This window comes from Triticum aestivum, chromosome 7D (genome assembly GCF_018294505.1).
Source record: "Triticum aestivum cultivar Chinese Spring chromosome 7D, IWGSC CS RefSeq v2.1, whole genome shotgun sequence".
Lineage (NCBI taxonomy): Eukaryota > Viridiplantae > Streptophyta > Magnoliopsida > Poales > Poaceae > Triticum > Triticum aestivum.
Window position 1 is genome coordinate 71874917 of NC_057814.1, and position 13648 is coordinate 71888564.

Here is a 13648-nt window from a genome sequence, read left to right on the forward strand (position 1 = left end):
AACCCTCTCAACTTTCTTGCACATGCTATGTGGATGAAATGATGATATCATGCCAACTTTCAACCTTTTCAGAGTTCATTTGAAATGCTTTTCAATTTTAGGGTCTTATAGCTCAAAATAATTAGTAAATGCATGAAAAATAACAAATGAAGTCAGAAAGGATTGAAAAATGATGATGTGGCTTTGAATGGTGCATTTTGAACACACAAAAAGTCAGGAGTTCAAATAAGTTTTAAAAAATGAAATCCCTTTGTAACAGACGAGTTTCCGGATGAAATCCTGATACTTTGAAAGAGATTGTCCGTTTTGTACACGAAGTGCATCCAGTTTTTGCCGTAACCCTCTCAACTTTCTTGCACATGCTATGTGGATGAAATGATGATATCATGCCAACTTTCAACCTTTTCAGAGTTCATTTGAAATGCTTTTCAATTTTAGGGTCTTATAGCTCAAAATAATTAGTAAATGCATGAAAAATAACAAATGAAGTCAGAAAGGATTGAAAAATGATGATGTGGCTTTGAATGGTGCATTTTGAACACACAAAAAGTCAGGAGTTCAAATAAGTTTTAAAAAATGAAATCCCTTTGTAACAGACGAGTTTCCGGATGAAATCCTGATACTTTGAAAGAGATTGTCCGTTTTGTACACGAAGTGCATCCAGTTTTTGCCGTAACCCTCTCAACTTTCTTGCACATGCTATGTGGATGAAATGATGATATCATGCCAACTTTCAACCTTTTCAGAGTTCATTTGAAATGCTTTTCAATTTTAGGGTCTTATAGCTCAAAATAATTAGTAAATGCATGAAAAATAACAAATGAAGTCAGAAAGGATTGAAAAATGATGATGTGGCTTTGAATGGTGCATTTTGAACACACAAAAAGTCAGGAGTTCAAATAAGTTTTAAAAAATGAAATCCCTTTGTAACAGACGAGTTTCCGGATGAAATCCTGATACTTTGAAAGAGATTGTCCGTTTTGTACACGAAGTGCATCCAGTTTTTGCCGTAACCCTCTCAACTTTCTTGCACATGCTATGTGGATGAAATGATGATATCATGCCAACTTTCAACCTTTTCAGAGTTCATTTGAAATGCTTTTCAATTTTAGGGTCTTATAGCTCAAAATAATTAGTAAATGCATGAAAAATAACAAATGAAGTCAGAAAGGATTGAAAAATGATGATGTGGCTTTGAATGGTGCATTTTGAACACACAAAAAGTCAGGAGTTCAAATAAGTTTTAAAAAATGAAATCCCTTTGTAACAGACGAGTTTCCGGATGAAATCCTGATACTTTGAAAGAGATTGTCCGTTTTGTACACGAAGTGCATCCAGTTTTTGCCGTAACCCTCTCAACTTTCTTGCACATGCTATGTGGATGAAATGATGATATCATGCCAACTTTCAACCTTTTCAGAGTTCATTTGAAATGCTTTTCAATTTTAGGGTCTTATAGCTCAAAATAATTAGTAAATGCATGAAAAATAACAAATGAAGTCAGAAAGGATTGAAAAATGATGATGTGGCTTTGAATGGTGCATTTTGAACACACAAAAAGTCAGGAGTTCAGATAAGTTTTAAAAAATGAAATCCCTTTGTAACAGACGAGTTTCCGGATGAAATTTAAACTATTCAAATTTGGAAACTAATGGAGTAACAGAAAGTTTATAATTATTCTGAGCTAAAAGCAAAAAGAATAAAAAATAAAGCAAAAATCAAAAGATAATAAATAATTCAAAAAACAAAAAAATACTGGACAAAATAAAAAAATGCCGCCTAATTTGCCACACGGCCTGCATACGACTAGAAACCCATCTGCACATGGGCCAGGATGCAGGCCCAATAGGCCCAACATGGCAGTGACAAAGGTAGGCATGTAATGCCTGCATATTAGAGAGGAGCTCAGCACCTGAGCTGCAACGCAGCTTATAAACAGGTGCTGAGCTCTCTCAGCTAGCGAGGTGGGACTAAACTTCCCACCGCACCGCGCCAGCACATTAGTCCCGGTTGGTGGCTCCAACCGGAACCAATGCTCCCCTTTGGTCCCGGTTGGTGCCACCAACCGGGACTAAAGGTTGGGTATTGGTTCCGGTTTGTGCGTTGAACCGGGACCAAAGCCTTTGCTATATAAGCAGCACTTAGGAAATTTTCTGATTTCCATCACCAGCGTCCCCCCGCCCGACGACGCCGCGAGCTCGATCTACGCCGCCAGGCTGCCCCGCCGTCGTCGCCGTCGCCCGTGCCCCCGAGCCCACGCCATCGCCCATCGCCGTCGTCCTCCGTCCCCCGCCGCCGTCGCCGTCGGCCTCCGCCGCGCGCCCCCGAGCCGTCACCCCGTACGTCACCGTCGCCGCCCTCCGCCCCCGGCCCGCCGCGGTCACCGTCGCCCTCCGCCACCCTGTGAGCGCCGCCCCGATCCCCTCCTCCTCCTCCCTGTAATGGCCGCCGCCGCTGCCGCCGCGCCCCCTAGCTATTATATATGTGTATATAGTTTATATTTGTAATTTAGTTGTATTAATTTGGATGTGTAGTTAGATGTGTAGTTAATTTAGTTGTTGTAATTTAGATGTGTAGTTTAGGTTTTTTTGGTGATATTATTATTGAATATGAAAATATTTGTATGTTCATATGCAAAGAATATATCAATTTTTTCATAGAATTTTATGATTTTTTCTGTTGTAATTTTGTTCATAGAATTTTATGATTTTTTTGTTCATAGAAATTGTGTATGATCAAAGTCATTTATGTATGTTCATATTTAGAAGAAAAAGAAGGAGAGAAAAAAGGAAAATAAGAAGAGGAAGAAGAGAAGAAGAAGAAGAAAGAAGAAGAGGAGAGGAAGTAGAGGAGAAATAAATAAGAAGATGAAAAAGAAGAAAAAAAGAGTAGAAGAAGAAGAAATAGAGGAGAAGAAGAAGAAATAGAATAATATATTATTCTATTTCTTTCTTCTTCTCCTCTTTTTTTCTTTTTTTTCTTCGATCTCCTCCTCTATTCCTTTCTTCTTCTCCTCTTTTTTTGCGTCTTCTTCCTCTTCTTATTTTTTATCGGGTATGTCGTTGTCGATATATGTACCCCCCTCCCCGATAACTTTTAGTAAGTACTACCTAGAAAGTGTTTAATAGAATTAGTTAGAAAAATAATAGAACTAGTTAAACTAGCTAGTTTATTTTTAGTAAGTACTACTTTATTCTATTTATAGTAAGGAAATTAATAGAACTAGTTTGTTTTTTTAGTTAAAGCAATTATTCCCGCATCGACGTCGACGATGCCTATCCCGCATCCTCGTCGTCGACTCGGCGGAGGAGGCCGGCTTGATCAGAGGGGCCATGTCCGGGACTGGGCTCCGCCGGGCTGGTTTTGGGAGGTGCTACCTTCCGGTGGGCGTAGGTTGGTGAGGAACCAGCCCGTCGTTGACCCGATCCTTGTTTGGTGGCGCTCGCGTGGGCCAGTGACGGTGCCGAGGCTTCCGGACACCGCGGAGGTGGTACGTCACCGTGTCAGCGAGGAGGACCAGCACGTCCGTCGCTACATGGTTGCGTTGGAGGGCAGGTTCGACAATACCTGGCAGGTTCTTCAGGGATCTCACTGGAGCTATGATCCTGTGATGGTTCCGTCCCTTTGGGTGTCCACCGCCCGCGCCGATACCCGTCGGGCGCTACTGTTCTAGCTGTACTAGCGATGCTATATGTATGATAGTATTCGAGGTGTATTAGTGATAATATTCGACGATGTACGGACGCATGGAGATGATGTAGTTTTGCTTATAATTGAATGCATCCTAATTTGAATACTACTTTATTTTGTGATTTGATTTTGCTTATTGAATGCTCAAAGTGGAAAACTACTCCGATCCTACTTTGAATGCTAAAATTGGAGAGCACTATGATTAGTTGATAGCTTATAGGGTTTTTGTTTTCGCAGAAATCTAGGAGCCCCCCGGCCCCTCCATCATCCCCGCCGTCGTCCCCGTCACCGCCCCCTCCGACATCGAGGTGAGACCAGCCAAATCCTCTTTTAGAAAGATAATTAAACGATATTTCGGGTTGACTGTAAGTCTGTCGAGTCTCCACCATATATGAGAGGACGAAGAATCCCGACTGTTGTCGTGGGGGTAGCTTCTCCTTCGTTCCCGTGTGCTAGACAATTTGGTGTAATGCACTCGAGAACGAAAGGAGGAGCTACCATCACCGACGGTCGCAAATGTCAGAGAGGAATCAGTGAGGGAGAGTTCCACCATATATATATGAGAGGACGAAGAATCCCGACTGTTGTCGTGGGGGTCGCTTCTCCTTTGTTCCCGTGTGCTAGCTAGACATTTTGGTGTAATGCACACGGGGACAAAGGGAGGAGCGACCATCACCAACGGTCGAATGTATACACCACGTGAGCTGAGAGTTTTCAAGAAAAGACTCGACAAACCGATAGTCAACCCGTGATGAATAATAATGATCTAACTTAGGTTTTTAGTACATATATTTAATTGTAGATGTTTAATATTTGAATTATGAACATAGGAAATGTCGTACTCGGACGACGAAAGTCTCCCGGGGGAGTGCGACTGGTGCCACGACGACCGAGGTCAGTGCGACAGGCCTCACCTGGACGAAGATCGGCGCTTCAGTATTAAGCTGGAGGAGACGTTCGATGTTGAAACGGTACGCAACGACGACAAGTGTTATTTTTTCGTAATTAAGCACGACTTCAACTATTTCAACGTGTACTTTTCATCTTTTACAATTCGGCTAGCTTATCCCATGCCATGCAAGACGCTACGTCTTGGAGAGGATGGGTTTTGAAGACCATGAAAGTATGGAAACAAAGAAAATTCACCTAAGGACCCATCATGATATAGATTTTGAAGTAAAGCTGTATAATTCTGAGAGCGTAACCCATTTTGGTTGCAAAAATTGGGAAGCATTTTGCAAGATGTATGGTTTTGATGAGGGTATGCTTGTCACCATGGATCTTGGTGATCCTGACATCGAGCAAGACAATATGGACATTTGGGTCCTTGTTGATACGCCTCCAATTCTACCGCTATGTGAGTTTCTCAAACATAGTTATTAGCTAATTTATATTGTTCATTTCAAAATAGTTGACAGCTTATTTTCATTGACAGCTTATTTTGATTGTTCAAACAATGTGCGGAACATGGTAGACAGAACCTACTACACCGATGGCTCTGAGTTAACTTATAAGGAGAAAACTCATCTGGTCGGATTTTGTACTGATATTGAGAATTACAATATCTACAATCAAACTCCTCACATTATGGTCCTCAATACGTGCCACTAGTGCACGTGTTGAACTACGGTAACTACTATGGAGATACCCTGGTAAGATTTCTTACTATTACGACATCCGTGCATATTTTGCATAGTTCTAAAACTAGTACATTATCATTGCTAACTATGAAGTTATTACTATGTTTTTCAACAGATAATCCCAGAGGATTGTGTGCCTCATTTGATGTATCAGAATGGTAGGCTTGATGTTTTGAATATACAACCAGGTCATCCTACGAATCTCAACTGTCCATACCGGATTTCTAAAAGAAGTGGAGACATGCAAATCAAAGAATGGAAAAAATGTATGGACAGTCGCAAGGAGGTTCTTGGAAGCAAAAGGAAGCGAGGCGCAAGAATTGGAGACAGGATGATCTCCATTCTCCATAATGGAGAGTCAGGGTCTATATTGTTTTATGCTATTTTACCTTAAAGAGGGTATTTCGGTCCTACCTAATACTGATGATCATGTGCTAAGAACAATTAAGTAGGGTTGGTTCGATGACTGTGAGGATGATGATCGTATGACTTGTTATTAATAACGAGTAGAAGTTGTATGATGATGATTAGTAGGACTTGTTATTATATATGATGATGCATGATGCGCGCATGAAGAGTTATTATATATCAGCGGGTGAAATGAACATGGATTGGATTGAAGTGAAGGCAACATGCATGTGGTGCGTGTCGAAAGTAGTACAATCCAAACTTGATCAAGTCCGGATTAGTATTACTTTCGACATGCACCACATGTTGCCTTCACTTCAATCTAAGCCATGTTTAGGCATAGCAGTACGTAGCGTTGGTAAACCAAGCACGGAGATATAAGAGAGGACACTTCTCTCTAATAGCTACCTAATAACAACCTAAATTAACCCCCAAAACCCCCCTCCCTTTCAAAAAAAAAACAAAAACCTCAGCTCCTGCCAGGTGCTGACGCGTGGATGCCTATTGGTCTCGGTTGGTGGCACCAACCGGGACCAAAGGCCCTCCTGCCTGGGCTCCCGGCACCGGCCACGTGGACGGCCTTTAGTCCCAGTTCGTGTAAGAACCGGGACTAAAGGGCTAGGGCATTAGTAACGACCCTTTAGTCCCGGTTCCAGAACCGGGACTAAAGGCCCTTATGAACCGGGGTAAAAGCCCCTTTTCCTACTAGTGTATATGATGCAACCAAAAGGTTTTGTCAATCCTAAAAAGTACTAACAAGGTGTGCAAGCTCCAGCGATCCATCTATGGACTGGTGCAAGCATCTTGGAGTTGGAATATATGCTTTGATGAGTTGATCAAAGCATATAGTTTCATACAGACTTGAAGTGAAGCCTGTATTTACAAGAAAGTGAGTGGGAGCACTACAGCCTTTCTGATAAGTATATGTGAATAACATATTGTTGATCGAAAATGATGTAGAATTTTCTGGAAAGCATAAAGGAGAGTTCGAAAGGAGTTTTTCAAAGAAAGACCTCGGTGAAGTTGCTTATATATTGGGCTAGTATAGAGATAGATCAAGACGCTTGATAATATTTTTCAATGAATACATACCTTGACAAGTTTTTTTGAAAGAGTTCAAAATGGATCAGTCAAAGAAGAAGTTCTTGCCTGTATTACAAGGTGTAAAGTTGAGTAAGACTCAAAGCCCGACCACGGCAGAAGATAGAAAGGGAATGAAAGTCATTCCCTATGCCACAGTCATAGGTTGATGTGCTGTGTACCAGACCTATTGTGCACCTTGCCATGAGTTTGGCAAGGGGGTAGAATAGTGATCTAAGAGTAGATCACTGGACAGCAGTCAAAATTATCCTTAGTGAGGACTAAGGAAATATTTCTCGATTATGGAGGTGATAAAGAGTTCGTCGTAAAGTGTTACGTCGATGCAAGCTTTTACACCGATCCAGATGACTCTAAGTCTCAATGCAGTGCTCCATACAGATGTGACAGACCCGTTGACTAAACTTCTCTCACGAGCAAAACATGATCACACCTTAGTACTCTTTGGGTGCTAATCACATAGCGATGTGAACTTAATTATTGATTCTAGTAAACCCTTTGGGTGTTGGTCACATGGCAATGTGAACTATGGGTGTTAATCACATACAGATGTGAACTATTGGTGTTAAATGACATGGCGATGTGAACTAGATTATTGACTCTAGTGCAAGTGGGAGACTAAAGGAAATATGCCCTAGAGGCAATAATAAAGTTATTATTTATTTCCTTATATCATGATAAATGTTTATTATTCATGCTAGAATTGTATTAACCGGAAACTTAGTACATGTGTGAATACATAGACAAAACAGAGTGTCCCTAGTATGCCTCTACTTGACTAGCTCGTTAATCAAGGATGGCTATGTTTCCTGACCATAGACATGTGTTGTCATTTGATAAACGGGATCACATCATTAGGAGAATGATGTGATGGACAAGACCCATGCGTTAGCTTAGCATTATGATCGTTACAGTTTCATTGCTACTGCTTTCTTCATGTCTTATACACGTTCCTCAGACTATGAGATTATGCAACTCCCGAATACCGGAGGAACACCTTGTGTGCTATCAAACGTCACAACGTAACTGGGTGATTATAAACATGCTCTACAGGTGTCTCCGAAGGTGTTTGTTGGGTTGGCACAGATCGAGATTAGGATTTGTCACTCCGTGTATCGGAGAGGTATCTCTGGGCCCTCTTGGTAATGCTCATCACTATAAGCCTTGCAAGCAATATGACTAATGAGTTAGTTGCGGGATGAAGCATTACGGAACGAGTAAAGAGACTTGCCGGTAACGAGATTGAACTAGGTATGATGATACCGACGATCGAATCTCGGGCAAGTAACATACCGATGACAAAGGGAACAACGTATGTTGTTATGCGGTTTGACCGATAAAGATCGTCGTAAAATATATAGGAGCCAATATGAGCATCCAGGTTCCGCTATTGGTTATTGACCGGAGATGTGTCTCGGTCATGTCTACATAGTTCTCGAACCTGTAGGGTCCGCACGCTTAACGTTCGATGATGATTTGTATTATGAGTTATGTGATTTGATGCCCGAAGTTTGTTCGGAGTCCCGGATGAGATCACGGACGTGACGAGGAGTCTCGAAATGGTCGAGACGTAAAGATCGATATATTGGAAGGCTATATTCGGACATCGGAAAGGTTCCGAATGATTCAGGTATTTTTTGGAGTATCGGGGAGTTTCGGGAATTCACCGGGAGAAGTAATGGGCCTTATTGGGCTTTAGTGGAGAGAGGGGTGAAGGGCCAAGAGGTGGCGCGTGCCTCCCCCCTGCCCAAACCGAATTGGACAAGGGGTGGGGGCGCAGCCCCCCTTTCCTTCTCCCTCTCCCTCTATTTCCTTCTCTCCTACTCCGAATAGGAAAGGGAATCCTACTAGGACTTGGGAGTCCTAGTAGGACTCCCTATGCTTGGCACGCCCCTAGGCCGGCCGCCTCCTCCCTCCCTCCTTTATATACGGGGGAGGGGAGCACCCCAAGTACACACAAGTTGATCTTTTAGCCGTGTGCGGTGCCCCCTTCCACCGTTTTCCACCTCGGTCATATCGTTGTAGTGCTTAGGCGAAGCCCTGCGCCGGTAACTTCATCATCACCGTTACCACGCTGTTGTGCTGACAGAACTCTCCCTCGGCCTCAGTTGGATCTAGAGTTCGAGGGACGTCACCGAGCTGAACGTGTGCAGATCGCGGAGGTGCCGTGCGTTGGTACTTGAGCGGTTGGATCGCGAAAACGTTCGACCACATCAACCGCGTTACATAACGCTTCCGCTTTCGGTCTACGAGGGTACGTGGACACACTCTCCCCTCGTTGCTATGCATCACCTAGATAGATCTTGCGTGATTGTAGGAAAATTTTGAAATTACTACGTTCCCCAACAGGGATCGGGGAGGCCGTCGTTCCCCTTGATAGAGGGGAGAGAGACGGCGATTTGGGGGAGGCCAGAAAAAGGGGGAGGGGATCGGGGAACTGCTGGAGGCGTTTTTTTGCTGTTCTCCCATAAAATAACGATCGGGGAGGGTTTCGGGGCGCTGCTGGACTTGCTCTTAGAAGGTGAATTAGGTGCCTAGTTTTAAAATATCTCCAATAAAAGTTCCATTTTCTACAATATACTTGTATGAATATTGTTGTGATGACATACGGTTAGCAATCACAGCAGGGTGATCTCAGATCTTCTTGTGGCTCCCATACTACGGCAGCCGCTTGTACCTGTACCCAGCGTGCTAGGGTTTCTCGTGCCTCCCTTCGGTGCCGCCGTTGGTCTAACCTTTGCAAGCAGGAGAGCTTCGGTTTCTAATGTTTTTTTAGTTTTGTTAGGGTTTGTGTCCTACTCAGAAATGCGAGGCCCCGACTGCTCTCTGTAGATGGAATAAGGTCCTCCCTGCCTAGCCCCCGTTCGAATGATGTTTCTAGCATTGCCCGATAGCGTGTGGAGGTTTGTCTCCGGCAGAGGCGGACCCACGATAAAAATGTCATGGTGTCCACGCCTAAATTACACATATGTGGACACCAAGCTATGTTATGCATAAAACTAGCATACTCAACCATTGTAGATATCCAGTAGTAAAAATGCTTATCAAAATACTGTTCTACTTGTAATTGTAGTTGATTATACGAGTGTAAATGTTAGCAGAGATGAGATCACCTAACACGGTGTTGCTACATAGCTAACGGCTCAAGACCAACATCACTGAATTATTTTTCATGAAAGAAAAACATCACTAATTTACTGAATCATTTGTCCTGAAAGAAGAACATCACTTGGCCTTAAAGAAGAACATGCCTGATTAACTAACTGACTGAATTTACTTGAGCACACTTGCTGCCGCTGCTCTAAAAAGGCCTCTAGTCAACATATTAACATCATGGGCAATGTTTCTGAATGGCTCAAAATATTCATTGTCAAATTTTTTAGTATACTGTCAACTGAAAATAACTGCCTGAAGCTGACACTCTTTTTCAGTTTTGACAATAGAAACAACATCTAAAACAGGGAATTGCATCCAATCAATATCAAGGGGATATATACCTCTGTTGTAGCCGCCGGCAGCGACATTGGATGGTTGGACGGACGTTCTTGTTCCTCCGGTGAACTCTGCGCTTCTTCCTCCGGCGAACTCGGCGGCGACATGGATGCTTCAACGAAGATTGCAATTTCGACGGGATTTGATTTGATGTGATGGAGCTTCTGGTCCGAGGACCCTTCCTTCTTATAGTAGGAAACTCAAATCCGGCTCGGGAAATCCATTGATTGGTGTTGGAGAAGAACACATATTTGCTGTTGGAGAAGAACACGGAGTCCAATCACGACACGGGAGCAGCAACTCTGCCGTCGCTGGCAGCTTGCGACGCCCTGGGCACCAACTTGCAGCAGGTGGTGGAGGTTGAGGGACGCGGCGACCACACGCAGGAGGCGGAGCTCGCCGTGGGGGCAGGCGAGAGCGCGCAGCTGCACGGGGATGAGGACGGGAGGGGCTTGGCAGTCCAGCGCGAAGCAGAGGGGGCGAGCGGTCGAGGCAGAGGCGTCGTCCTCTGCCCGAACTGCTGCTGCTCGATTCAGAGAGCTGCGGGCGGGCGTCTGGAGTTGCAGGGAAGCGCGCACAGGAGGGATGGATGGGTTCATGGCGGAGGCGTCGGGGCTCCATGGAGGGCAGTGGCAGCTGCTTACTGAAGAAAGGAAGGAGAGAGAGATTCAGAGAGGGAACATGGGAAGGAAGCAGAGAGAGACTGCGGGATAGGGGCTTCCTACCGGCATCATGGAGGAACTCCGGTGAGGCTCGGCGTGCTGCGGGTTGGACGGGAGGACAGCAGCCGCGCCGCCGTCGCACCAAGGCTAGGTTCGCGCGCTGCGTCGAGCTCCGCCTCCCCCCAGCGTGCAGCTGCTCGCGGGCGCACGCGAAACCACAACGGCCATGGCTGATGGCCTTCAGGTCGCCGCGGAGCTCCTCCTGTCGCCTCCGTTCGTCGGAGCCCGCCTCCCGTGTACGCGCACTCCTCCCACTCTCTCCCCCCACGCATCAGCATCTGTCGCCCCCTTCGCCTTATCCATCCTTGTGCGGCAAAGGAAACAGATCATATTGCCGCACATCCCATTGAACGGAAAGAAAGGGCAGCCAGCCCAGCTGGTTCCGTCCCGTCGATAGTAACGCATGGCGCGAGTTCGATCCCCGCACGCTTCAATTTATTTTTCCTTGCGGACGAAGGGTGCTGGATCGAAACGTTTTTTGCCTAAACAAACATACTTCATGGAGTGCGGGTCAAATAGCAAAAAACACAAGGACTATTCTGCAAAAATGCCGCGACGGTGAACCCGGAGACCCAATCCGTGCTTTATTATTAGGGAGAGATATGAAGTTTTTTGCCCAAACTGAACAATAACGCATAAAAACTTTGAAGACAAATTTAATCAGCTAAGGCTGCACTATTTATGTTTAAACAGGCTAACATCAAAACATAAGATAAAACATATTGATTGAATTTATAATTATGAAGATGTACTTACTTACATTGTGTAGTACTGAGTATTGCATTCAAAGGTTGAGGAATTAAGGACATTATAACCGAGCCTAAACGCAGCCCTCTCACGCATCCACACTCCTTGCCGTTGGATTTCTTGGATTGATCGTTGATGGCCGTCCGATATACTTCCTCTCGTGTGTGGGCTGCTCCTGGGCCGACTGTCCTTTGAGCAGCTACTCCCGAAACCAAATCTAGGCCCTCTCGTTTGCCTATACTAAGAACGTCTGATCTCGGATGGACGGTCAAGGAACGTTTCCTCCCGTTCCACCTGATCTCTCATGTCTAATCCCACCCCCGATCTCTCCTCTCTCACCCACGACACATGTTGCGCCGCCGCCGCCGTTGTTTCGTTCGGCACGCACCTCCTCACGGCGCACTCCTCGGCCGCCCCGTCGGAACGCTGCCTCCGTCTCCGTCTAGCCGTCGATAACCTCCTTCTTGTATCTTCCGTCGGAAAGGTGCAACAGGGATCATCTCTTTCTCGGGCGGCCACGAGCTCCATCTCCAGATCGGTGGCACACTACACCCAGAAGCATGTATCCGATTTTTCTGGAGTCCGTGGGCGAACCGCCGCTCCACGCTCCAGATCTGGCCGGAGGTACGCGCGGACGTCGGGGCAGTTTCAGTTGGGGAGTCTCGGTTGGGAGGGGCTCAGGGCAGGTATGGCTTCAAGGGGCTCGAATGGCTGTTAGACATGTTCGTTTACGTTTGCTCATCTTGATATTATACACTTCAGTTAGGATTGGAAAAATCATGTTGTCATCCAAGTTTTTTTTCATGAATCCAGGCCAGCGAATGCATACAGGGAAAAGAGGGAAAATTGAAGAGCCATATTCTCTGTCCATTTTGCTCTATGGTGCTGAAAGCAAAAAATTGATTTACTTACATCTGGTGTGATTACTATTTTTATCCTTGTATTGAGCATAGCAGTGCATATGAATATATTAGGCCATGCTCTTTGTCTACGATTGAGTTGTTGCAACTCCATGTGTAATATGCGAGCAGCCAAAGTGATGTACAGGATATTAGAGTAACTATTTATCTTTTCAACCGATCATGAAAATTGCTTGCAATTCTATTATGACGTTTGTTTACACAAGGAAATTTTCTTAATCGATCATGTTATTTTTGTTCTCTGCAGAATCTTTTAGCCATCAAATTATTGTTGCACTTGCGAGTCAAAATGTGCAGAAAGATGGATCAAAGGCCACCACCGCATCGACACATTGACATTGTTCTTGCTCCTCTCATTTTCTTTCTTTCTGAATCCCTCAATCCATCAGAGGAGCTCAAGTCCAAGTAGAGGCAGCTCATGGACTTCTGAACAAAGACAAGGAACAAAGAATCCCCCAATGAGCAAAGAATCCCCCAATGCGCAAATATGTGTTTGTTATTTTGCAACTAGCACGCAAAGAACGTCAGCCTTGAAACCTAAAGCGCTTTCTACTTAGAGAACTACTAGCTGAAACAGAGAATTTCTGCAGCAGCACCATTATATGGAGAAGTGTTGTTTTTTAATGTTTACCAGGGGAATCTACATATCACTATCCAAGAATGACTTCATGTTCTGGTATTCTTTTTTGGTTATGTCTTGGGAGCATACACATTGAGTGGTCTATATCTTTTCCAAAAAGCAAAGTAAAATTCAAGGACAGAAGATTTAAAGTATAATCGTTTTTTAGGTGTCCACTAGACGTGAATGGTAACTTGGTAAGTATTTTTTGTCTGCAGTTATAACACAACACAACCACTTGCCTTTTTAGAGTCATAGATATCACAAAGCAATAATTCTGACATTTTCACAATAGTTGATGTCCCTTCTTAG

The 13648-nt window shown here is 44.4% G+C and overlaps 1 protein-coding gene across 3 annotated transcripts; it reads left to right on the forward strand.

The window, feature by feature from the left end:
- Positions 1-12075: 12075 nt before the first annotated feature.
- Positions 12076-13375, forward strand: LOC123166300 (uncharacterized). Of its 3 annotated transcripts, none has more exons than XM_044584080.1 (3): positions 12076-12483; positions 12611-12714; positions 12965-13375. In XM_044584080.1, exons 1-3 carry the CDS (start codon positions 12102-12104, stop codon positions 13124-13126), a joined length of 648 nt encoding a protein of 215 aa, XP_044440015.1. In that variant the 5' UTR covers positions 12076-12101; the 3' UTR covers positions 13127-13375. The 3 variants fall into 3 exon arrangements, with proteins under 3 accessions (XP_044440015.1, XP_044440016.1, XP_044440017.1); XM_044584081.1 differs by having other exon boundaries at positions 12611-12679; XM_044584082.1 differs by lacking the exon at positions 12611-12714.
- Positions 13376-13648: the final 273 nt, after the last annotated feature.